This window comes from Anas platyrhynchos, chromosome Z (assembly GCF_047663525.1).
Source record: "Anas platyrhynchos isolate ZD024472 breed Pekin duck chromosome Z, IASCAAS_PekinDuck_T2T, whole genome shotgun sequence".
In the NCBI taxonomy this organism is placed as follows: Eukaryota; Metazoa; Chordata; class Aves; order Anseriformes; family Anatidae; genus Anas; species Anas platyrhynchos.
This window is the reverse complement of record NC_092621.1, coordinates 52960447-52986838: the sequence shown is the minus strand read 5'-3', so window position 1 is coordinate 52986838 and position 26392 is coordinate 52960447. Positions and strand designations below refer to the sequence as shown.

The 26392-nt window shown below is 46.2% G+C and overlaps 1 protein-coding gene across 3 annotated transcripts in view; it reads right to left on the bottom strand.

Moving 5' to 3' along the window:
* The window catches only part of ABCA1 (ATP binding cassette subfamily A member 1), a 91386-nt gene that overhangs the window by 5703 nt on the left and 59291 nt on the right, over nt 1–26392 (bottom strand). For 2 of the 3 annotated variants that reach the window (XM_038169977.2, XM_038169978.2), the window contains exons 12-46: nt 22875–23063; nt 21782–21987; nt 21514–21690; nt 20951–21173; nt 20382–20603; nt 19650–19854; nt 18964–19077; nt 18343–18514; nt 17676–17807; nt 17028–17167; nt 15791–15928; nt 15029–15249; nt 14492–14564; nt 13786–13988; nt 13005–13053; nt 11944–12057; nt 11454–11605; nt 10996–11120; nt 10474–10572; nt 9583–9769; nt 9331–9425; nt 8863–8895; nt 8174–8279; nt 7382–7456; nt 6770–6939; nt 5417–5594; nt 4770–4885; nt 4538–4682; nt 3483–3606; nt 2724–2853; nt 2470–2590; nt 2230–2292; nt 1661–1767; nt 1109–1250; nt 193–327 (exon numbers count right to left, since the gene is read on the bottom strand). In XM_038169977.2, the coding sequence (XP_038025905.1) occupies nt 193–327; nt 1109–1250; nt 1661–1767; nt 2230–2292; nt 2470–2590; nt 2724–2853; nt 3483–3606; nt 4538–4682; nt 4770–4885; nt 5417–5594; nt 6770–6939; nt 7382–7456; nt 8174–8279; nt 8863–8895; nt 9331–9425; nt 9583–9769; nt 10474–10572; nt 10996–11120; nt 11454–11605; nt 11944–12057; nt 13005–13053; nt 13786–13988; nt 14492–14564; nt 15029–15249; nt 15791–15928; nt 17028–17167; nt 17676–17807; nt 18343–18514; nt 18964–19077; nt 19650–19854; nt 20382–20603; nt 20951–21173; nt 21514–21690; nt 21782–21987; nt 22875–23063 (4881 nt within the window). The remainder of the gene's footprint in view (nt 1–192; nt 328–1108; nt 1251–1660; nt 1768–2229; nt 2293–2469; nt 2591–2723; nt 2854–3482; nt 3607–4537; nt 4683–4769; nt 4886–5416; nt 5595–6769; nt 6940–7381; nt 7457–8173; nt 8280–8862; nt 8896–9330; nt 9426–9582; nt 9770–10473; nt 10573–10995; nt 11121–11453; nt 11606–11943; nt 12058–13004; nt 13054–13785; nt 13989–14491; nt 14565–15028; nt 15250–15790; nt 15929–17027; nt 17168–17675; nt 17808–18342; nt 18515–18963; nt 19078–19649; nt 19855–20381; nt 20604–20950; nt 21174–21513; nt 21691–21781; nt 21988–22874; nt 23064–26392) is intronic. The other variant, XM_038169979.2, reaches the window with a different exon arrangement.

Below are 26392 nucleotides of genomic sequence, written 5' to 3'. Positions count from 1 at the left end.
TTTCAAAAACAGAAGCCAGGAGGCACGTTATAGTTTTAACCTACATTCAAAGAGGGAAAGATTCTCTGCTTACATTTAAGTGACTGATGACATATTCAGACATTAGTTGGTCATGAAATATTCAGCCTTCATCTAAGCTCGATTTCTCTGTATTCAGAGGAAAATATTAACAAGCAAAGGTTGCAAACTCACCAGAAATACCACAGGTGGCCCTCCAATGAGGGCAATTGCTGTGGAGAGCTTGCGCCTGTTCCCTCCACTGTAATTGCCTGCATATTTTTCTCCATATTTCACAAGGCCCAGTTTCCGAATTGCCCATTCGCCAACCTAAAAGAGACAGCACAACACCCTCTTGAATTGAGCACAGCTACATTTACACAGTGAGAGTTTCTTTACAAGCTTTAGCTTCAGAGTGATTTTTCAGAAGGGCCCTTATCTGATGCTCCAACCTGGCATGGATCTAGGTTTTGGAACACCGGGTTCACCTTCAGATCAGAAAATATAAAACCCTGCTCCTGAGAGCCCAGGAAATCCAATGGCTGCACCTCTTAGTCAGTACAAAATCATGGAATATTCTGAGTTGGAAGGGACCCTCAAAGATCATTGAGCCCAACTCCTGGCTCCACACGGGACAAATTAAAAATTAAGCCATATTTCAGAGAGCACTGTCCAAACACTTCTCAAACTCCAGCAGGTTCAGTGCCATGACCGCTGCCCTGGGGAGCCTGTCCCAGTGCATGAAGCAAGCACACACTTCAGCATCAGCTGAGCATCGGCACAGGATCCGATGATGCTGCCCAAACCATCAGATACAGATGTCCTGCAGCAGTCCCTGTTCTGCAGAACCCAGGACACAAATGGTGAAAGCTGCTGACAACCCAATGAGCCAGTATGGAACAGGGTGCTGCACAGCACTGGCAGCTGTCAGTATTTGCCTAAAGACTGTTAGCGTAAGCTTATGTGTGAACTCTGAAACAGGAGCAATTTAATGACACGGTGCGATGACTCAAAAAGATGCAGACCACCACAATACTGTTTGTGTTGTGGGGAGTGTGCATGCAAGCAGGAACAGTTAGTCACGGGGGTGGTCCCGTAGTGTTTCATTTACCTTGCAGACTTCTTTCTCCGGAACACCTCTGAGGAGCGCAAAGAACTCCAAGTGCTCTCGCCCTGTCAGCAGCTCATTAATAGCATCAAACTGCGGGCAGTAGCCCATGTTCTGATGGACTTCTTGGATGTTGGACAGAATACTGTAAAAGAAAAACTCCCTTTGTTAGGATTTTACAAATACACACCATTTAGATAATAAAAAGAGGAAGGTGAATCAGTGGGTTTGGAATCATTGGACTAACAAAAATACGGGATCCTAAAAGTCTGTCTTTGCCCGATTCTTTTTCTTTTTTTTTTATAGATGTGACATTTAACCATGGCAGGGCAGGTATTTAGAAGTGACTAGCAGATTAAATACACCTTCTTAAGTCGCTGAACTACTTTAGTAGACTCAGCAAAAGGCTGAAACAGATACCAAGAGCTCAAAACTGAAAAGCGTGGCAGCATTTAGACTTGCTGGAAGTGAAACAAAGGCTGTGAAGGTTGAAGGAGGAAGCAGCAAAGTATTTTTTTTTAACACAGAGCAAGGAAAAGATGCATGGTCTTTCACCTGTTCCCTTTCAGGAAAGCTTCTCCTCCTGTCACATCTGTATCACCAGTTAGCATCTTGAAAGTGGATGATTTGCCAGCACCATTTACTCCCAGGAGCCCAAAGCACTGGGGATATAAAAAGAGCAAATGAGCACAGGATCTGAGAACGGGGTTCAGTCACTAATTTTCACCACTGACAAGATTGAAGGTGACAAACTTGACTCTCAAGACAACCTGAAGGGGAACTTGAGTGCTTTTTCTGAATAAACTTCTAGACTTTCATTTCAAGCATAAATCTTTAGGCTGGGAAAAGGAATGAACTGTGGTGTCACCTCTGTGCAGTGCCACCACAGCGCATCTGTGCTAAACCTTGGAGGGTGCCATAGTTCGGCCTCTGGTCCTAGAGGTAGCAGAGTTCACTATCATCTTCAAAGGCAGAGAAAGCCTGAGTGATAAACTGCTTCAACTTCCAGGCCATTCCCTTTGGTGCAATTTGAACATCATCTGCTTCTAGTATCACCCTACTCTGCGTTGTGCTTTTAAATACTCCAGTAATATCAAAGAAATGAGTTTGACAAATAAGCTTACCTCTCCAGGGGGAATTCCAACACAGATTCTGTCAACTGCTGGCTTTCGCTTCATTCTGTAAATCTGAAAACAGAAGAGAAAAAAAAGGAACAACAATGTAAAAGAGAACTATAACTACAGCCATACGTGTTCAACACTTCAATATTCTCTGATTCTGATTCCATTAATCCCTGAGTGAGGATGCCAGTGAACTGCATAGCTTTGCTCCAACGTGTCTTAGAAACACAAAACTTTTATTACCTTGGTCAGCTCCTTGATTTCTAGGATGTCACTCTGTCCTCCTCCACTAATTATTCTCTGTCTCTCTCTGTTCACATCTTCATCTTCATCATTCACAGGAGGCAGCTTGGCATAGACAGGCCTGCAGAGAGCAACATGGTAAAGCCTCAACAGAATGTGACAGAGCCTCCATAGTTCACCTCCTCCCCAGCTCACAGCAGACACCAGGCAAAACTTCACCTGCCTGCTGTGGTGAGGTGGAGCAGACAACCTACCTGGGTTTGATGAAGAACCTGTACTGGATGAGCACGGTGATGAGGAAGAACACCACACCCTCCACGGCCATGGCAAAGAGGTTTCTTCCCACCAAGTCCCATGACAGAGGGGACACAAAGCGATTCTCACCTGTGAAGGTAAGAAGTGCACAGTCACCTTTCCAGAGCAATGGGAGCAGGCTACCATTTCTTCCTGCAGAGCTCACCAGGTCAGGCAGTGTGGGCACTGGAGAGCAATCAGTGAGAGGAGGGAGGGGATAGGCTACACAAATTCTGGCTGCATACACACTTCTTGCTGTAGCACAGTGGGGGGTGGGCAATTGCTCTTAGCTGAAGGTGACGTGGGCCCTGAGAATCCAGCCTGACAAAGAATTGTTGGCCCACCTTCTCATGAAGCACAAGACTCAGGCCTAGCATTTGCATCCCAGAAAAAAATAAAATAAAATCCAGCTCTCCAGAATCTCTGCGACTCCTTTCACTTGGCCTAACGATCTTCTCCATGCATACTGACCTCACGTATTTTTAATTAAGGCTCCTAATAACTCAAAGTACTGGGGATCTATCTGCCAGACCTCCTCATGCTCAAAGCCTGAACAGGACAGCTGAGGAGACCTACCAGCTTTGGTCAGCTCTGCACTGTAAACTGTACAATTTCACTTCCTTAAAACTCTGAGGAGCAAAGGGTGCTCGTCTGCAGCAGACTCAAGTGTTCCCTCTCCAGTTCATGCCACTGTGCCTGCAACACACAATTTCACTTACCAAACCTCTCCAGAGCATCAGCCATGGCCTGGTTTTTCACCATGTCAATAAGTCCACGCCCCAGGCAGAAGTGGGGGAAGATGAGGAAGACGGACTTCAGGATGTCATTGATGTTGTTCAGCTTCTGTTAAGACAAAAATGAAGTGCCAGTGAGCCATCTGAGTAGAGAGCAGCCACCACCTGCTGAGTGTGACAGCATGTTGTGAGTGAACATCCACTGCCCACTAGCAGCACTGCAGCCCCACAAAAAATCAAGGATTAGAAATGTTCTGCCAAGAGCCAGTTCCAGGGCTCCTCTGGACAGTCAATGTTGTTCTTTCTTTGCTCAAGATGCTGTTAACACCAGCAAACTATACCAAGGAAAGATTTCTCCAAATGCTCACAGGTAATGCTAAAAGGCAGTGCCTGCAAACAGCAACATACAGAAAGGCTACAGGTTGTGGAGATGACGTGTGTGGTTGCACAGCCTGGTTGTCTCAAGTGGCTTTGAGTAGCCACTCCCCAGTCAATACTGGATGCTGTAGTCCTTTGCCTTTGCTATTTTCCATTTGTGTTAACCCACAGGTCTGACTGACAGCAGCCTCTAGAGAGGTTTCTGTTCTGCCAGGCACTTATCTTCAAGCAAGTGCATGAGCTAAAATAGGCCTTGTGACAAAAGGGACAACCATCAAGGACTGCTGCCTTGTGCCCACGGGCAGTGCAAATGTACCACAGGCAGTGGTACCATCAACAGGTTAATCCCACAGGGTCCTTTCCCTCAAGGAGTACTTCCCACCAATATGTGACACAGGGCCTGCTAAGATGTCTGGTGTTGAGGGAAAATCGCATCTTCCCCAGGAGGTGCCTGGCTCTGGAAAAACTTAAGTGAGGTGCATAAATTCACAATACAGTCAGAGGGACATTTACCACTGGAGGCAAAACCAGACTGAGTGCTTGAAATGGCCTCCAGTAGACAGTAAGTGAGTAGGGGCAACATGCAGGAAATTCCATTTAAACATAGGAAATGCCCACGTTTAAAGCCCTGCAGTAACTAAGGAGCTTCTGGGGAGACTTACATTGTTGGTGAAGAGCTCCAGGACAAAGGTGGCCACGCTGCCATTGATGCCAATGAAGAGGTTCACACTTGTCAGCACAACGTATGCGGTGCTGGGGATTTTGAACACAAAGGAGGCTGGATACATCAGAGGGGTGATAGACCACCTGCAAGAGGAAAGGCAGCACCATCAGATAAGGATCTTTCAAATCTAAGTTCCTTCCTAGTCATTATTCTGAGGAGAAATCCCTTACCCATAGAGAAGCAGAAGAAGAGCCAGTACAGGCAAGTTGGAGGAGGATACATATGATTTCTGCTGGAAGCAGATGAAGATGATGATGACTAGCGTGGCTGGAACAATGTAGTTGCACTGGAAGGTGAAAAAAAACAACAGCTTTAGATTTGTTTCTAGATGACAAAAATGAAGGTGTCTTTCTGCTCTGAACCTATGATTTTCAACATCCTGTAGTGTTCTCAAGGCCACTTGCAATGGGAGACTCTTAGGAGTGTCACATGTGTGAGATGCAGTGTAGTACATATGCATTTACATTTCTTGCCCCCCCTTGAAGCAGTTAATAGTCTCTCAGGGGTTCTGTACACCATGGGTTGGAAAGCCTGATTTGAATAAGCAGAAGAAGTGGCAAACAAACATTCTGGGGCAAGTATTTTAAAGTGACATTAAAAATGCCAGTGCTGCAGCTTATGGTTGTCTTCCTATCTTCTGTTCAGTGTTCTTTGTCCCAACATAGTCCCAAGAGTGTAAAGGCAGAAGTCACAGCTGTCCACTGAACTAATGTTGTGCCCACTGGCCCCAGCTACATTTTACATTTCAGTGGACACCCTGCAAACACAGGATCGAAGACAAATTAAGCACAGTCACAAAGCACGGTTCAGCCCTTACCATATCCCAGACAAAGTTGGCAAGCCAGTAGATCACAGGCTTCACACCACTGATGAATTGCAAGTGCTTAGCCTTGCTGACACGTTCCTGGATGAGGAAGACCACAAAGCTGGCAGGAACAAAGGACATGGCAAAGATCACACAGATGGAGACTAGGACATCCACAGAGGTGGTCATCCTGGACAAAAAAAATAAAGAAAGCAAAGTGTTTGTATGTTGGTACTGGCTTCCTTGAGATGAGGTTAGGCAGCTCATGCAGGGCAGTACAGAAACTGGTTCTCCTGCTGCTGCCCTTGTTTTGCAGGGTAAAGGATTACCACACCAGGACATGTTAACTACAGGGTTATATGATCAAAGGAGTCTGTATAGCTTGTAAGCACCTCAAAGACAGCACGAAAACCTGGAGACAGGTTGGTAACTTCAGCACGATAGCCTACTTTCTGCTTTCCTCACCATCACCCTATGTAACTTTGTTTCTCACTTAATGCACTTACTGGGGTTGGGATTTTTTTGCTTTTGTTTTTTAAGTTCAAAGAAAGGTATCTCTGAGTGTCACCTGCCATCGCTGCGCTCTTAAGATTTGACAGATGTATCTGCATACAGCTTATGACTCCTGATTCAGCTTGTGAACTCATCAATGCCTCAGTGATACTGAGTAAGCCCTGTGCATTACTGCATGCCCACCAGGCTGAGACAGTGGGCAAAACTGAACAGTATCTATCAATTTGTCAAGTGGTGGCACTTTGGGACTAATGAATGACCATATGCATGGCAAGTCACCTTCTGGATATGGCTGAGAAAGGAAAGGGGCAGTTACACTGTTGAAATTCCCCACGCAGCAGTGGATTAGAGGATTTCACTGTTTTTTTGAAGTTACAACTTCAAGGAACTACACACAGAAAGCTTGCATAGCACTGAGGAATAGGGAACTACCTTCATATAACAAAAATGTTCCCTTTCATTCTGTGACCTCTACAAATGCAGCTGCCTAGGGAGGATCTATCACACTTTGGAGATAAACCACTGAAGCTTTGAGAACATAACAGTGTGGAAACAGTGGTGACAGGTTCTTTTTACACTATTTACACCAGCTACAGAAAGAGAGTAAGTGACTTATGGAACCCTTACAAAACCACTGCTGTCTCTTGTGTGCTGGTTATTCACCTTCCTTGACAGGTGAGGGGTTCAACTAGCCTGCCCAGACCACAGGAAATTAGGGGAAGCATGGTAGAACCTCACTGCCACAAGCCACTGACTACCCATCAATGATGCTACAGCACTGCACACGTTGTCAGCTTCCAGTAATCAGCAGCTGATGATCCCAAACCCATTTATATTCACATTAGGACTTACAGAGCCACTTCAGAGAGCTGCTGCTTGGTGAGGTTGAGTGGGTGATTGAAGGCAGTGATCCCATAAGCACTAGGGTTTTTGCCTTGCTGCAGGTTGGCCCGAAGGATGGCATTGTTGATCACATTTAGGAAGGAGGCAATGGCATGCCAGCCCTTGTTGTTGAACCACACCTGCAAGAGACCACATCAACATCAGAAAGGCACCAAGTATATCAGCCACAGAACAGACTCCTGAGCCCTGCAGAATGTCCCTTCCTATGTTGAGGGTATGCAATTTCTTTCTTTTTCCAGCCAGCTTGCTCAGGGACCAGACATACAGTTTGACCAATAACCATTAGAGGCTGCTGGAAGCAAGAGCATGTGCCTTGAAACCAAGCCACTGATTCAGCACAGAACTCGTTCTGAGCCTTAGGCCTGAACAGGGACAAACAGATTTCAGTGAAAACTGTAAGAATATAATCTGCATCTTCTCCACTAGCAATTGATTTAAATGCAGAGAGCTCTAGGCTGCACAGTTGTCCAAGGCAAACTGCTGAGGCTTTGCTAACTAAAAGTAACTCCTGGTTACCAGAGCTTCAAGCAGCAGGCACAGCAGTGAGGATGCTTGATTTACCTTCACATTGTTCTTTGTATCCAGGCCTTTCATGAAACTTGCCAAGCTGTTGAGAAATCGATCTCCAGAGCTCCCCTGCAAACAGCAAAGAGAAAGTTACTTCCCCTCTTTTCTTACATCCTGGACTCTGGGGGTCACCCTAGGTTTTTCATGGCTCTGACAGTTTTCTTTCTAGTCTGCAGACTGTATCCTCTGAGACAGAGGTGGTAAGAAGGTTAGAAAGTGCAGCTTTCCCCTCACCCTTTTCCTTTCTGCAGTCCTACCAATAAGAGAGATCAGCCTTAGGCCTGTTTTGTTGTAGCTGTTGTTGTTTTTTTGTGTGTTTTTTTCTTCTACCCAGTGACAAGTATTAAACCAGGGTTGCAGAAAATCTTCAGTGACACCACAGCCCAGAGGCAGTCTCAGAAGAAAGCAGTGGACCAAGTTCTCTCCTGAGCCAGGACGGACTTGGCACAGAAGAATTTAAGTGAGGTTTTACAGGAGCTTGTTAAGTCCCTGAGGCAGCCTGCTCTTCCCTGCCACACAGCACTCAGAGGTGGCTGTAATCCCCATTGACTTGCAGATGGTGTTGGGTAGAACCTGCATCAGCAATGAGGGCTGTGCAGCTGAGCGCATTCCCAAGCCTTCTGCTGCTGCCCAACACCAGCCTGGAAAACCCCAGCTGAGAGGTGACGGGGAGAAGCCACTGCTAACACACAAACTATTCTCACTTTACACTTTCCAAGCCATCTCCCAAATAACAGAACTCTGTCACATGAACACAATCTGGGTTTACGGGAGACAGCTACTCACCTGTGCTAGCTCCAAGATTTTCTTCACCTGCTTAATGGCATCAGTGACTTCATGGCTTGGAGGAAGCATGAGGGAACTGCTGGCTCCCAAGGAAAAGCCACCATACCTGGGGGTACAGATGGAGAATGAAGCACACATCTGACTACACACCTCCAGAAAACACCACTTCTTCTTTCCCAGATGTCTCCTTTTCTTGCACTACAACCAAGGCACATGTCCCCACTCTTACATAAAGGGCAAACTTTGACCCTTCCACTTTGCTACTTAGCCCTGCTGTCTCCCACCCCTTATTTCTAGGGTTAAATTATCAGTTTATGACTACAGTGTGCTGTTTGTAAAGACATAGACCATGTTTAATGAATGCAGCTGTCCTCTGCTGCCTGTGCAGGCAGAGCAGGACATTCCTCTGTTTTCCTTGCTTGCAAAAACAGCACCTCCTGTGAGACAGTATTGGCTGATCCTGTGAATCCCTACAAGCCAGGACTGCTCTCCATATAAACCAGGCAGGTTTTCCAGCAGTGTGCTCTGGGATTGTCCCAAGAGTATCCTTTGAAGTGTTCCTGGGACACTTGGCAGTTAAAAGCCACGCACAATAAACTATGAAACGGGGTGGAGCTGTCCTGAGAACCTTGCTCAACACAATGCACAGGGGGCAGTGGAAACAAACTAGACAAAACATACAAACTCACCTGAACTCATTCACCCAGATCTTATTCTTTAAGCTGCAGAGACAGAAAAGAAAGCAGATGAGTTATATATGGAAAAAGAGGAGACAACCCCTACCGGTGCTTCAGGCACACAGCCAGGGAAAAGGGTGCAATACACCCTCATATCTGGCATATGATCTTTAAGGTCCCTTCCAACCCAAACCATTCTATGGTTCTACGTCCCACCACTCCTCTCTGGTAAAACTCCTGGGGTTTGCACCCCGTTTTTCCCATTACTTTACCCACAAGGCTCAGGACATGCCTGCCTCCCCTCCCCAATGCCTGCCATAGCATCACTATAAAGCAGAAACACCTGAACTCAGGATCAGGACAGTCAGAGGAGCTAAGAGTTTGGGTTGCCAAAACCTATTTGGCTGAGCTGTGAAGCATCCCGCTGACAGCACACTGTGTTTGGTGGGGAGGTAAGGGACAGGGCATGTTAACAGCTACCTTTTTCCAATGATCTGCGCGTAGGTCTTCACTAGATAGTCTGAAATATTGCGGCCTGTCAGATTCTGGAGGATATCAGCAGTGTCTTGTTCTCGCTGGTGTCACCGGGGAAACACAGATGAATATCCATTAGAAAATGCAAGTGCCAAATCAGATAAATTTTGTTCAGTACTGTATAAAGTATTAATCACACCCAGCCACTCCGCTCTCTAGGACCATCCCACAGTGCAGGATCCCTCAACTCCCTCCTACCTGTGGGGGTGGCAGCCCGCCTGCACCAGGGGGACACACAGGCAGCATCTTCTTGATCTTCTCATTGCTGCACTCGCACGATGGGGAAGGGTTCTCCATGCTCCAGTTGCCTTTCAAGATGTCCAGGACTGACTGTGGGACTGAAGCAGTGGTCCATTCCGTCTGCCCCACGGTGCAAGGAGTGTCTCTGTGTCAGGACAGAGGTAAGGCAACCGTCACCCCCTTTCCCATCATCCAGTGAAGATGAGCTGCATTTCTTCCTGCCTAGGCACAAACCAGCCTGGACTCTGTATATCCTTTCTACACAAGTGGCCCGGATCTTCAGTGATTTGCCCAAGGCCATGCAGCAAGACAGTGGCAGAGCTAGGAAATACCACCAGTGCTGCTTGGCTCTCCATCCTGTCTGCTGGTGTTTGTGGGGGTGCTAACCTGGATTTTTTTAGTGCAGCTGGAAACTGAGGATTGTGTGAATAGGTACAGTCAAGAGTAGAAGGTGATCCTGCCAATTGCAGGGTGCTGGAATTAGATAAACTTTAAGGTTGCTTCCAAGCCAAACCAGTCTATGATTCTATGACTAGGTTCTTTTTTTTTTTCCTTTTTTTTTTTTTTTTTTTTTGGTTCATAACTGAACAGTAATTTGAGGGAGAGACTACAGTCTCCCTTTTGGCTCCATCAGTAAGGACTTGCATTCAGACCCTGCTCCCTTACTATGCCAGGTGCTGGCACTTTCTAGAAGGTTTTGAGCATAAAAACGTTAATGTAATTAAAACCCTTTTGGTTTAAATCCTGCCCTGGCCATGTGTAAGTATCATTCCCTGAAGCTGACTAAATCTACCGAGTGACCAGAAGCCAGGGCTGGGCTTCCCTTTCCCAGCACTGAGTTCTACTTACGGGATGGAGTGTCCTTGCATACAGCGTGTCCCAAAGCCAGGCTTATTGAGAAGGGCATCCAAAAGCCTCTGAGTGCCTGCATCTTCTGGAGCATCATTGCTATGGATAGAGAAGACAAACACCACCGGGTCAGTGGGTTAACACACATGCAGCAGAAACAGCGGTGGAGTAAGGCTGAGAACACAGTGACAAAGCTCAGGAAAAGGATATGGGTGGAGGTTTCCCTTTGAAAAACACTTGGCCTAGGAGCACAAACACACTTCTGGTCTACATTTATTTTTCTGCACAGCATTACTGGTCATAACACCGTTCAGAAATGGATATGGCCTTGCTAGTAGTTAAGGATGGCAGTTAAAGGTCCAAAAAGGAAACACCAGCATTCCTTTCAAATTTACTTCTGAGCTAACCACAGAAAGCAAATTTAAACAATACAGTAAGGAATTCAGTACTTGGTAACTTAAGTTAGCAGAGAATAAAACAATTTTAGGATTTAGCACTATTTCTGTGCCAAAAAGAACATACCTAATAAAAGTATACTGCTCATCGTACATCCAGGGCTGCAATTCCAGGCTGGGGTACTTCCCAAAGGGAGGAACGATCAGGCTGAACATGAGAGCAATACACACGAAGACAGCTGGCAGCACAATCTGAAATTGCAAAGAAAGAGTGAGCATTTTTAAAGTGAATGTTCCAGTGGCATCATCAGCTCCAGGTGAGTCAATGGATCAAGACTTTTTTTCAAAGTTTCCCAGGAAGGTCTTTGTAAATTACCATGGCTTCTCTAGATATCAAGACAAGGCCTATCCTGACATGCAATCATGTCACTCATGTGGCATGCAGAGGACTCAGACCCCACTTGCTTCTCTTAAGGTATAATTTGGATTTGAATCTCATTTGTAAGAATTCCTGTGCAAGAATACGTGGTAACCACTTGGTTATCCCCTACCTCCTTTCACTTGCACAAGCCCCCTTTTGCTCACCTGAGCGAAGAAGCCTTTCCGGCTTCGCTTGGCAATAAGCAGCCTCTTCCACAACAGAGCCACGAACTGCTGCTGGGACAGCTTCCAGCCCTTCATCTGGTAGGAGCCTTTCCCATCCATGCCACTGAGAAGGTCTGTCTCTCTGGATTCTGCTGGCAAGAAGCAAGAAACAATTAATTACAAGCTCACAAAAATATACTCTGGGCAATTCTGTGCTGGAGAAACAAGGTGATGGCTGGACCAGTTACTCACTCACAAAAAAAAAAAAGAGAGCAACAGGTTGAGGAAGCAACAGAAATTCACAAGAATTGCTTTATAGCTGTATCTCCTTGAACCTTGATAGGAGGTTGGAACAGGCTATGGATACTGCAATGCCTACTAAAGGCAAATAAGCCACTAATCCTTTGGTACTCTCAGCCTTGTAATCTGCAATATTTATAATGTGAAAGAGTGTCCACAAGAAGAAAACAGGCTTGGGAACCCTCAATACCTGGATCTATGTCTGAATCATTAGGGTCAAATGCATCATCTTCTGTAAATGGACGAAGGCAGCTCTGTCTGTCTCCAAACGCACGCCTGTTCCTTCTGGCTGGCAATGTCCCATCTGAAAATAATGCAGTTACGGTTAGCTGAACTGCTTCCACTGATCTCCAGTTAGCACCAGAGAAAGCAAAGCAGTATTGTTTTCATTTTACATGATGCCCATCTGTAAACCGAGGAGCTGAGTTGGAGTGATTCCAGTACAGAAAAACCTAAAACCATGACTGTCACTCTGAAAGGTCATATAGTTTATGCACTATTCCATGTGTGCTGTCCTAGAAGCTTCTTCCAGTGCACTGGACATCTAATTTTTTTTATTTTTTTTTTTTTTATTTTTTTTATTTTTCACTAGGCCCTAGAAACTGCAGGCTGTTCTCACCAAGAGAAAATTATTGTTTAATATGCACATGACACTAAGCACAATTTGCTAGCATTAGTTTATCAGGAAACACTGCCACAAGCATTTAGTTCAGTGAGCTGCTCTCAGGAAAAGAGAAGAGGAAGTCAGAGGGTACTGTGACCCTGTCAAAAGTTCTTCCTACTCCTCAGAGTAGACAGCAGTGTCACTCAAAGTCACAACACACTCGGAAACTTGAAACTGCACTTTTCCAAAATGACTGTGCTGTTACTGAGTAGACAGAAATTAACAGTAAACAAGCAGACTTTAAGCATACTAAGAACAGCTACTTTAGGTCATGAAAGCTCTCACCACAGAAGAGCTCTGCTTCAGCCTGAAATAGGGGCAATCATACCTGGGCATATGTCACTGTATAGCTGGACACATTGCCATACACAAAGGTCACCCACCTGTCCAAGGCTAACAACTGAAAACAGGAACACTCCTCGTTTGATATATAAATTAAATAATTTCTTCCCCAGGAACCTAAGCCCTGCACTGAAACATTACTCCTGAAATATCTAGGCTCTGTCAGACATGTTCTTAAACAACACATACAGGCTATACCCCTCCCTGAAGTCTCCCTCAATACTGTAGGAGACAACTACACTCACCTGAGGTTTCTGCGTCCACACCGCTATCATCAGCCACTTTGAGGAAGATCTGAAAGGCAATGGTAAGTGTCAGTGAAAATTAGAAGGGATGCAATATTGTGGGGATTCCTTCACGAAATGCCATGACAGAGCCTAAGACTGACATTCATATCATGAGAACAGAGGATACAAGACTCTATCCGCTGGGTGACTCGAGCATGGACTTTCTCTTAGCTTCCCCAAAAGCACAGGCTGTAACCACACTGCAGTTGTTCCACCTTTACAACATCAGTTCTCCATATGTCTTAAATGAACATTATTTCCTGTATCTGAGAGAAACACCTTGGTACTAAATGTGTCCGAACACAATCACAAGGATCAGCCCCCAAACCCTGACACGGGCATATGGCCGTAGGGTTTCTGTAAACAGCAACCTCCAGTACTGAAAATGCATGTTTCCGGTTAAGTGCAGCACAAAGCATCCCTAAAAACACCTCAAAGGTATTTGCACAGTCATTAGAAGCCAATTTGGGGCCAAACTTACATGACAAGACATCTCAGTGAAGTGCAACTGAGTACAAAGGACCTAGCTTGCCTGTATTACATTTCCATTTTTATCACAAATTCTTTAATGGTACAGAATAAAATCCATTTTGGAGAGGAGGACAGAGCTGCTTGCTCCACAATAAACAGGCAACTATTTACTGGAAGTGGAGACAAGACCGCCTTGCCCTTGTTTCTGACATAATTCACTAATTCACTTCTGTGGTTTAAGTCAAAAAAGAAGCGTTAGCTCACTCACCTCCTCCAGGGTAGTTTCAGAAATGCCATAGCTGGAAATGCCGAGGTCAGAGAGACGGTCATCAATCTCATGGAACAGCTCCACAAAAGCTCCCTCTTTAGCAGCTTTGTATGGCAAGACATAGGTTAACTCATGGCCAATGTCCTCCACCAGTCTGGCCTCAGGAACATGTTTTGTAATGAGATTTGAAATTGCAGACACATCTAGAAGAACCAATGAAAAAGGTAGCATTCATCTTTTGACTTTGTTCATTATGCAGAAAAATCAGCTCAGCCTAAAATAATCCTGTCAGAAGCAAAGGAAGGAATATGGGACTTATCTGGAAAGCAGCTCATTTCCAAGGAAAATCTGACTTCCATTTATTTTTAGCAAAGACTTGGACCTAAGTCTGGTTATTCCTTTTATTTGTAGAATGTGAGCAATCTATTACGTGCTACCAGCAGCCTTACAAGTCATATTGCTAACAGGCCTAGCAACTATGTCACCTTTACCTACTAAATCTCAAGACAACATGAACTCAAAGTGGCTCACAGGAGGAAAATGTTCCTGTATTTATGGATTTAAAAATGCTGTGTCTGTGAACTTGATAACTGTCCCAAGACTGTAGCTACACAGGGACACAAATTTAAGGCAGTTTTTCAAGGTCAAAGTATGAGCAATGTTAGCACTGGGACTGAATGTTATATACTCTTTTCCCGAGCCTCACCTATTGTCAAGGTGTCGCTTTCATGGTCACTGCCAAGGCCAGCATCGGAGCTGCTCTGGGAGACACTGTCATCCTAGTCACAAAAAGAAAAGACAACCATTAAGCAATGTTTAGTTAGAAAAGGGGCCTATGTAGATGCTACACTCTTTACAATTCCCAACAGATGCTGCATCATGCTATATACTCCACAGAAGAGTCAAAGTAAAGGTGACATACTACTGCAAAGGGCTAAAATACAAGCAAGAAGTCACATCAGTAGATTTAAGTATTACAAAAAGGTGCATTTCATCTATCTTGTCTCTCTCCAATCAGCTTTGGAAACGCTGGTGTTGAAATAAACTCTATTAGAGGCATATGTCCCATGCAACAATTTAAATAGCTGTAGTTGTCTGCAATGGCACCTACAAAAGCAAGGAACCCTTCTTTTAAAGAATAAGGGATTTTTCTTCAATCTGTTCTGTCATGTAAAATCTCAAATGCTGTAAGCCTAAAATTTCGTGCAGGAAGAAAGAACATAAGCAGGAATGGTCATTGTACCTTTTTCAGATAGGACACTGTGCTGCTGCTGTTTCGACAGGAGCTCAGAGAAGAATCCACATCCTTCTTGACCAGGGTCAAGTAATAGCCTGTTCCCAACTGGTTCTTCAGGAAGAGAGAAGAGCCAACGCAGCAGAGCTTGCCATGAGAAATGATGGCAATCCGGTCGCCCAGAATGTCTGCCTCATCCATGTGGTGTGTGGAGAGAATGATAGTGCGGCCTGCAAGAAAGCAAAGGAAGACACTGGCATAAAACAACCATACCCAAGCTTGCAAAACAAGAAAGGCCATGATCATCTGGGTTTTAAAATGAAGTTGCATAAGAGCTTTCTGACCCAGGTTGAAGCTCGTTTGTACAAGGATAGCAGTATGGAAAAGGTTCACAATTGCTGTCACAGTTATATTCTCTCCATTCTCTACACACCATTGCCCTGCTTAGTTGAAGTGGGTTAATTTCATGTCAACAAGCATGGCTGCACTACGACAGGATGCTGCTGCAAGAAAAAGGTGAATTTCTGGCTTTACTATTCTCACAGTACATCAAGGGGCTTTGTTCATGAGCTCTGACATGAATGGGATGAGAAATGAGGACAGGTGAAAGATCAGAACACGCTTGTCCCACATGCTCTTTGTTCCTTCCTCAGTGCAGGCAACAATAGAGTTGCAAAGACACGTTGCTATTTTGGGAACAGTCACGAATCAGAGATTTTCTTTTGCTTCACATGACAGATTTCATTGGGAGTACAGAAAAAGACCACATACCTTGCCGATACTTCAGAAGCAGTTCCCATATCCCTCTGCGGGAATAAGGATCCACCCCAGCCGTGGGTTCATCCAGAATGACAACCTTGGAGCCACCCACAAAGGCTAAGGCAACCGAGAGCTTCCTCTGCATGCCACCTGACAGGCACAACAAGAAAGAGGAATTCAGGCTGACACAGAGAGCAGGAGAACAACAACAAACGCAGCACAGCGGAAACTCAGCTCTCCAAGAGAAAGCAGAATTGAATACTGAGAAGACAGTGCTGCTACTGTTTCAGGCCTTCAGGGTCCCATAAACTGCAGGACAGGGGATAATTCATTGGGATGGTTTTCCCCCAGCGCTGCCCAATTCTTCTTCTACAGCAAACCACATCTTGCAACCCCCTCTATAAGTGAATTACGTGTATCTTTGCTACATCAGCAGTAGCAAATTTCCTGCTTGGAGGCCTAACTGTGTTTGAGGATATGGAGCACAGGTCTTTAGAAGCCTGAACTACAGCAGGAGGTCCCCAAGAGACTCGCTCCTGTGTAAGTGCATCAGAGGCAGCAGTGAGGAATTATTATATACTCGTCAACCTCTCTTATGTTACACTCTTCTCAGTGAAGCCAACCTGAGGCCATCTACACTCCCTTTCCAAGGACAAATGTGCAGTCTGTGAACATGTTGACTGAGACAAAGCAGTCTCAGTCCCCAAGTATCTGGTACAGAATGACACAGGAATCCTAGCATTCTGGAACAAAACAGAAGGACACTCCAGGATGTCAGCTGAAGTAGCAGAAGTTGATATGAGAAGTGCACATGCTGTTCACAAACAGCACGTGACTTGGAGGTTAGGTTATGGTCTGAGCCACCCTCACCTAACCCCATAAAGCCCAAACATACTAGTAAGCACTTGGAGAACAAATATCACACGTAGTTTTATCACAGGTATGCAAATTCCATGGCTAGAGTGGATGCCTGTGTCACGATGGAAACAAGTACAGAATATTCATAGAAAGTGATTGACCTTTTATGGTATCAGCATGAAATACTGTAAGATCATTATGTTTCCTAATTTAGATGATTAGGTACTTAGTAAATACCTAATTTTTTAAGTGTCAAGTTGTATGGTAGCCTGCAGAGGATCCGGCCTTAACTGGAAGATCCAGACAAGATCTGTGATGCAGCCTCTGCCAAGCTCTGCTGAGAGGGAGGGCTGAGGGAGCTACTCAGAAATGCAAAAGCTGCTGAACCTACCAGAGAGTTTGCTTGTCCTGGCTTTCAGTTTGTGAGGCAAACCAACATCCATTGCCATCTGCTCCATTTCCTCTTTCACCTGCTTCTCCGGCAGCCCTTTGAGCCGAGCATAGAACCAGATGTGCTCCTCCACAGTGAGCCTGGGGAACAAGAACAAACTCAGGGCACAGCTGAGAGCACCATGCTGGGATACATCCTTTGCATTTAGTGTTACAGCAAGTGCATTTGTCTGCTAGGGAAAACATCTCTTAAGGCTGAGGTTTTAGACAGCAGCTACAGATTGGGTGTGCTCAGCTAGGGCCTGATTTCAGAGTGTGACTATTCAGCAACAATGCAAATAATCATCCTTTAGAGGATCTTGACAGTGCTTAACACCCCAAACCAGTAGGCTCAGTAAGTTTAGTGTAGCGGATTTCCTCAGAAAGAGGACAAAGATGAAAGTGTAGGCTCCTGTTGATAATACGTAAGCATGCCTGAACACACTAATGAACAGAATGTCCTTCTACCACTCTCACACCACCCTGCTGTCAGTCACCCTCCCCACAGCTGAAGATACATCCATCCTAGCTGGAAGCACACTAGTGTCTCAGAAGGAACCCAAACACCAGTTGGGTAACAACAGCCCTGCATCTCATGGATGCTACTCACAAGTCAAACAGCACATTGTGTTGTGGACAGACACCCAAGTTTTGCCTGATGGTGCTGAGCTCGGAGCGGATATCTTTGCCCAGGATGAAGGCAGTACCCGAGGTTGGAGGGAACAAGCCAGTCAAGATGGACCTGAAGAACAAACAAAACAGATATGCAGGTTCTACCACTAATAAGTGGCTGCTGTACATGCTAGGATGGATCAATGAAGAGCGGGTGAAAGCCCTTGGGAAATCCTGCATTAGGGAAGTAGTCTGACAAACATCTCACTAATGGATGAAGAATTGGCTCCAGTGGTTTTAACACAGTGATCAAAGCACACCCACATGACATTGCTTGAAGGAAATATCTTTTCCTCTAAAAGCTTCCCATCCTTTCAAGCTCAACTCATTTCCTTATACTGATAAGTCAGAATCACAAATGGGATTACTAAAAATATGCTGCCTGCCAGCAGATGCATTCAGTCACAGTCTGAACTCCCTCCAGTTTCAGTCCCCTTTATCTGTGCATCTTCTGAGGCAGCTGGAGTAAATAAACAAAGCTCAACTGAAATCAGCAGAGCATCATCAGCAGAGCCCTACTGCAGTTGTACCTGCACCATATTGATAGGTACAGTAGCATTCAGAGCCATTTCCCCCACTTCCCAAAAGTATTATGTTGATCTTACATGGTAGTGGTTTTCCCTGCTCCATTATGTCCCAGAAAGGATGTGATCTGCCCTTCATAGAAGTTCAGCGTGAGACCATCTACAGCAACTTTCTTGCCATCACGATAAACCTTTATCAGGTTCTGGATGGAAACACCAAGGCTCAGATGCACAGGCTCTTCCTCCTTGCAGACTAGAAGGAAAACAGCAAAGTAGAGGCAGATTATTTAACTGTGTGAGAACTCTAACGAACAACACATTCCTCCAAGTTTGTGGAGATCCATGGAGAAATGAGCTATACAAATAACTGGCCACATTTCTTTCCTACTTACAGGAACCTTCCATAGAGATTGCCCTTTAGCTCTCTTCACTCGCTTGGCTTCAACTGGAGGTTAGAAATCTCCAGTGTCACCAGGGTCGGTAAAAATGAGAGAAATCTCAACTTTGAGGCTGTAGTATCCACCCGGCTAATTACCTTGGGTTTACCTAGATACACACAGCTGATGAGTGTACCCAAACTGAGAACAAATGGAAGACCAATTTCACCTCAGCCACGCAGTCCTGCTGCCCGTGAACTCTGCTTTCAAAGAGGGAGACCCCAACACTGCACTGCAGAAGGGCTCCTTTATTTCCAACACTTACCTTCTGAAGGCCCCTTCTGGTCAGGATGAAGGGGCTGCCTGTCCTGTTGTTCTTCACCAAACCAATACGACTTTGTGAAAGGAAAGTACCAGGGCCTGGGAATTCCATACTGGCCTAAAGAGTGGGAAAATAAATAAATAAATAAATAAAATTACATGAGCCCAACTGCAGCAGACCATTTTCCCAAGCTAGCTTTCATAACATGAAGGCAAGTATTTTACCCCCGTAGTAAGCCTCTATGTTAGGCAGGACTAAGGAGATATTTACTGATGAAGACACTGCCAGTCTTCAGGGCGAGAACAATCTCTTTTCCAAAATTCCATTTTAGGGTTAGAGGTCCTATGGTGGAAGGCATTAAGCATCCACATGTGGTGCTGATATTCCCAATGCCTCCTATAGCATGGTCTATGGAATTAGCAGTTCAGAGAAGCGAACAGTTGAAATGCACCAAAGCTTTTGGGGCTATCTTAGCCACCATCACAATGGGGCACTGCCTCTGTACTGGGAAACAGACACTGATAATAGCCACAACAGCCTCCCTGTAATGCTGGTATGGAGTTTTCCTCCATGGCTTTTCTTCAGCTCTGCTTAAAAATAGGCCCATTTTGCACCTTGTCAAAGGAGTAAGGCAAGAGGATCCATGTGAAAGTGTGAAGGTATGACCCTCACGTAGAAGCAGACCTCACCTGGGAAGACAGACTCAATGTACCAGGTCATGACCCCATACAGGAACGTGTCAAACAACATCATGACGGCAGATGTGGTGATGCTAAAGCCATCTTCTTCCAGTGGGCTCTCAAAGAAGTTGTCCCACTGAACACCAACTCCCTGCTCTTCAAACAGTGCAAAGTACTCGCAACCAAAGCCAAAGGCTACTGGAGACAACAGGCTCTGCAAATGGGAGGCATGAACACACATCGAGTTTTTCACAACTACTCAGCTCTGGGCAGCTCACCTTTAGTGCAAGGCTAAAGCAACCTAGCTCGGAGACCTTACAGGAAAAAATTAGTCCAAGGAGCATCACTAGAATCACTAGAGGGAGTGGCAGACTCCATTTTTGTTTTGTTCAAATAAGTAAAGCCTGAAATCTCTGCTGGACCACCACCCAGAGTAAGTTTGCTTCCCTATTCCTTCCATTATTCTTTGGACTTTAATATGAGAGAAGACACCATTAGGCCACCCTCTCCAGGCAGGTGAGGAGAAAGTCAAATGGTTCCTACAGCCCTGCCTATCTGGTGGTACAGCACCACAGCATAAAAAGATGAAAAGAGCTTCATGTAGCTAAATTACTCCTCCTACCAAAGCCAACAAAAGCTCGGCCCTAGTAGCTTCTTACACTGGAAAATTATCCTCTCATTGCTTCCTCCCTGCTAATTATCACTGTCCAGCTAGAGTGCTGCAGTATCCTTGAGACTTACCGCAAAGATCTTGAGTGAGAAGCTGACGTAGTCCTGCCAAGCAACACACAGCACATAGGGAAGGTACAGTGTGAAATACACAATACCCCCACAGGCAGCTGCCAGGTTGGCCCTGGAGAACACGGTGCTGATGAGGAAGCATTGGAGAATGGTCACAACAGCGAAGATCGAGAGGAAAACAAACACCACACTTGGGTCGCTGTAAGGTAGCAGATTCCCCATCTGGAAAGTGAAAAACAGGCACATCAAGCTTTGAAAGGGCTCTCTAAAATGGCTCTAGTAGAAGCAGATTCTCAGCAATGCTGCTGAGGGGACGGGGACACTGGGCTGGCTGCAATTTGCACAGCAGCATTCCCTGAAGTGAGGTGCTACCAGAGGTGCATTTTCAAGGGCACTGAACCTATCACAGCACATCCTGCAGTTTTCAGCAAATCATCTATGTTATAATTCCAAAACCCTGCTCCCAAAGATCAGTCAACAACCACTACCTCCTCCTCAATGTGCCAATTCAAGCAACTACACATCAAAGCTCTGGATTCTGCTGTCACAGACCGAACCAGTGGGCTCACCTTGAGGATCAGCACCAGCAGACCTGCACTCATCAGGAGAGGAATAAGGCTGCTAATGAACCAGCTTAGCCAAAGGATGCCATTGTCAAGGCCCATAATCCTCATTGTCTCCTTCAGCCGGGCTTCCTTCTCATACACAATGCCCTTAATTATCACAGCCACTGAGTAGATCCAAGCTAGAGTCATGAAGAGAGGCATGGAGCGGCTCATGACACGCAGAAATCTGAGAGCAGGAAGAAAAGGGACAGAAGAACAAAGTGAGAAACATTAGTGTGACTTTGGGTACCACCCAATGGTTAGCAGAGCGTGGTGATGGCTAAGGCTTCACTGCACAAAGCAGCCCAAGTGTAAACCATGACATTGTGTCAGTGTCTCACCACAAGGTGAGGCTGATGGGTCTAAAGCACATCACCAGCCCTGAGTGGGAGCTGGAGTTGTTGTTCTCATCTCACTCAACTGAAGAGCAGGTTCAAAGAGAAAAAAAAACAAACCAAGCGAGAAAAAGCCCATGCCTCCTAAGACAGAATGCTCCTGGGAGCTTTTGAAGCAGCCTGTATACATACATGTCATCCACGTAACACGGATAGGGCATCTGCTGCACATAAACTCCTGTCTTCTTCTCCGTGCCTGTTTGCACCCTGATGATTGCCTGTTCTACCACATCCTGCAGGTAGGCAAAGCCTCCCCAAACGTAGCGCATGTCCTCAAAGGGGTCAGCACGGGGACCAGGATCCCAGTACCTGCCAAGGCAACAAGACGTTTCTGTTAGAAATCCTCAGTCAGCTCAACCCCAGTAAAAAATTGTGTAAAAGGCAGTATGCCAGGCCTCACCCATCCTTGATCTTGTTGGTCCTTTCCACGTTGTCAATGTCCATCCTTATCTTGTATTTCACATGCTGAGGGAGCTCTGTGCTGTTAGGAGCTATTTCAGTGAAGACAATACCAGCCCAGAACCTTCTTTCATCCAGAAGCTGCAAGGACTTGTTTATAAGACGGACTTCTGTGGCCACAGGCTCCAGTTTGTCCAAGTTGACACACTAGACAGGGACAATTTTGGAAGTGTTTATGGGATCAGATCAAACCAGAACACACTTTAAGTTCAGGAGGGACAGAAAAGAGGTAACTCTACACCACTAATATCAGGCCCATGAAAAGGCTGTAGCACTGAAATATTCTGCAATGGCTCACAGTAGCCCAGCAAGTTGCTAGAGATGTCTTTTTTTTTTTTTTTTCCCAGCTTACTGGTTATCTGCAAGTCAAACAGGTGTCCCTGACAGATAACCCAAAGGTATTTTCTGTACAAGAGGTTAGGAAGCATTACAGTAGTGACTATAGGATTCCATACAAGCATCAATTTTCATAGATGAGATTTTATTTTTGCTGTTACCAATAAGCTAGGTCTGACTGAAAGCCTCTAAAAATCTGTGGATGACTCACAAAGGCTTTGGACCAGGCCCCCGAAAGGCCAAGACCTGCTTCTGGTTGCACTCATCTGCCAAGAGAAGTGCGTAACGTGTAGAACAAGCTCCATTATTTACTTCATCTTTCTCAGCTTGAAGAAGCTGCTAGCTTTGCTGCTATCCTCAGCTAAAACCCCAAACAGAAATATGAGCTGCGACATGGCTGCAGTGAGCAGCCACTTTCAGTCGTCCAGTAACAACAGGGTGGGAAACCACATGCAATGGCCAAAGCAGGAGCTTCAAGAACAAGGCCTACAGTTAGGTTCCCACATCTATATTTAGACTCCCGAATAAATAGTATTTTCTAACATACTTTGCACTTGGCCCCACCAAAGCGTGGTAATTTACGGAACAGGGACTGAAGAAGATTGATCTTCCCTTCCCAGGAACCACCCCACCACGTGAGTGGAGTCCAAGGCGCCGCTGTCCCCCAGCTCCCTGCCCGCACTGCAGCACGATCTCACCTCCATGAAGCGGGAGATGGTCTGAATAGCCCTGTCTGTCTCATTGAAGGCATCCATCCAGGTGTACACCGACCCGTTATCTGTCTCAACCTCCTCGGGATGCTTTGAGAGGAAGCGGGCAATGTCCTCCACCGTCCAGTTGGAAGCCGGCAAGTGCAGGTCCCAGAGAGCTTTGCCTTTCAGCAGTGTCTGTGGATATTTTAATCAAAGAGGAAATTGTTAGGTTGAGAATTGCTGTTGGATCATCCCCTTGTCATGGAAATTAGCATTACTGGGAAAAATGACTTAAAAATGCACTGGAAGCACTGATGTTAAACCAGAGCTCCCTTCAGCACCCGCAACCAGCTGCCCACAAGGCAGCTGCGGGATGGGGATGTCGCCTGTGTTTTAGGTGGCAGCGAGCAGCAGCCCTCCATAAATGCTCACCTCCAGCACACCGGCCACCTCCAAGCCCCAGGCACTTTGCCTGGCTGTCAGGGGGTCTCATTTCTGTCCTCTGCTGCTGAGTGCCAAGCAGGTCACTTTGTCACCCTGTGCTGATGCTCCCTGTGCCACTCACACCCTCTTTTAACTGCGCACCCTGTATTTCCCCAGAGAGAAGCTCAGCCTGGGGGTGTTCCCGACAGCTCTGGGCACCTCTCCTACCGAAATGATGCACTTCTCCCAGCGCAGCAGCGAAGCTATCGGGCACGCTTCGCAGGCTGGCTTGCTGTCTCCTTGTCCTGCCACTTTTTTTCCGTGGAGAGGGCAGCAAAGAGCCGTGCACAGCCCCACGCCTTGGGAAAACTCAGCTAGCGCTGCCCAGCCCCGGCTCAGCCCTAGGTGGCAGCCACGAACCGGGCTCCTCGGGCAGGAGAGAGATGAAGGAGACGACAAAACCCATCCACGCCTTCCCTCCTCCCCACAAGCCACGGGGTTTTACACCAGCAAGATACGGAGCAGGAAGAAACGTGCTCAGCAGAAACGCACCTGGGTGCCCAGCGGCCCCCCAGCTCTGCAGGCTGCTCCGAACAAGTCTCTGGGATGGAGAAGGGGCAAGGCACAGCCAGAGGCTGAGCCCTCCAGGTAATAAATAGAAACACCAGAACCAAAAGCCGGGTGGCTTTGTTATGTGCTTTTCTGTTGTGTCACCGGGGCTGGCTGAAACAGCCTTGTACAGCAATGATGTCCTGCCTCTCTGCTCTCCCACCGGAGACAGTGCTGTTTTCACGTGGTTTAGCTCCTAGCTTTTGGAGGGTGGGCTGTGGACCCACTAGGTATATATGTAACACCCTGCACAAGTGCAATCCAGGTAGGAGCACCTGGCAGTAAAGCAGAACTGAAAGCTGTAATGTAAGGGCAGGTAGGAAGGCAGCATTAACTGTAAGAGATAAAGCTAACCTGAAGGGGAGGAAAACACAGCCAGCACAAGAGAGAAAACTAAAAATCATAACCAATAAAAACAGGAAATGGAATTTCTGCCAGAACAAAGAATGAAGCTGAGAGGTGCGGAGAGGAGCGTCCCCATGTGCAGCTGTTAGCAACAAACCCGAAAGCAACGGGTCACATGAGTTACAAAAACAGAATCACAAACTGGGAGAACAGAACAAGCCAAGCTGACAAAGGAGAACATGCAAAAGGGAAATCCGAACAAACAGGGATGCAGGACAGGCTGCACGACGCTGCCTTTGCGCACTCGGTCTCCTGAGGCTGGCCACCCCACCCTTGCTCTCAGGAAGGGCACCACGCTTGCAGGCACAGGGCTCAGCCTCATCATGTCCAGCAGCAGCATTAACAGACAGTAACTCCTGGGGGCACGTCCCATCCTCCCTGGAGTCAGCAGCTGCATTAGCATCGGGCTGCAAGTGCCAGCAGTGAGTGGGAAAAGCAGTTTTCCTCTACTGCAGAAGGAAATACACCAAACATGTTCCACACCGAAAGAAGCTGGGAGGTGACAACCCATCTCCCGACAGCACAGCAGTCTCAGGGACTTGCAAACAGCAGAGTGGAACAGCCCCAAGCAGGCAGCTGTATGTTTTAGCCTACCGCTGAGAGCTGTGCTGCATTGCTAAACCCAACAGGATGCTGCCTGAGAGCTGCCCAGGTGTTCATAATGCAGCACTGCTGCGAGCAAGAACCGCTGCAGGTGACCGCAAAGGAACTTCTGCTACTGCACCAGTACACGGGAAGAGACCAGACTGTTGGGAAGACCAAGAAGTAAACACCAGAGCCAGCAGAGTTAACAGGATGCATAAAATAAAGAATCAGTAAAGCCTAGGGCTCATTTAAAGCACAAAAACAAAAAAAGCCAGCAACATTCACCTTTCAAAAGACACAACTGCAAACCAAACCAATAGACAAATCCTGTCTCTGTCAGCACTCCCTGCAGCAAGCAGTTCAATTTATAATCAGTGGGCCTGATTCTCATCTCTCTGCTGCCAGTATCTGCAGAAGTAATTTTAATAAAGCCAACAGAGGCACAGGAGTAATAAAAATGATGTCTTCATCCTCTCCGGTATGTCTTGGTCTTGGGAAGTGCAACAGGATAGGTCAGGGACTGTTCTGCACATCATTGCATTGGGATCAACAAGGAATGAACTTCAAGGCTTAACAAACCCAGGGAGATCTCTGTGTAACACCTGTGCTATAACACCCACCCAGCTGCCAGCAGGAAAAGCTCCTCTGCAACTGATTTTCTGTTGTGCTGTTACAGTTTTACATCACTGCGTTTCCAAAGACATCAGTGCAGAGGTGAAAGACCCACACCTGAGCTACACCTGAGGGAAGCAAAGTGAACTAAGCCTCTTGTACTTTTAATAAGCAGATAATGCCCTAGTATTGAAGGTCTTACATTGGGCACAATGCTCTGGGGAGCCAACAGAATAGCAGAGTGTGTCAAATCCAAACAAGGCTCCCAACCCTTTCTTCATGGTCTTGAACAAGTAACACATTATGAAGTGATCAGCTGCAGGGTGATATTCCCTCTTCCCCCATAAATACTCAACTGTTACTAAATTAAGCATACCATACAAGCCAAAATTATTTTTTTACAAGGTTTGTGCCAGGTGACCACCAGGCATCTAGGTTTAGCTCTAAGACAATAACCATTTAAATCTGACTGTACTTAATGGGGCCTGAGGCCACCTAGCACATTCCAGGATCTGATCTAGGTATATGGTGGGTCATGAAACCAGCTGCTCCAGAGAGCGCTTTTACAGAGGAGTGCACAGCACAGGCAGCAGAATATGTCACCAACTCCACAAAAATACCACCAGCCAGATATTTGCACAGAATTAGGGCAACAGTGTGGAAGAAGCAGCACACTTCCCCACAGAGGTAGATTAGACGCAGCTGTTAAACGTGGTCTGCTCCTGTTTGTGGCAGGATGTTACATGAAGGAGTGTCCAGCACAAGGCAAGACCAGTACAACCACAACACGTTTCAAAAAGGGGGTCACATCCATACTATTTATCTGCCCAGACTAGCGCTGAAGCACTATCTAAAACAAGTGTTTCATGACTTATTGCAGAAGACGATGG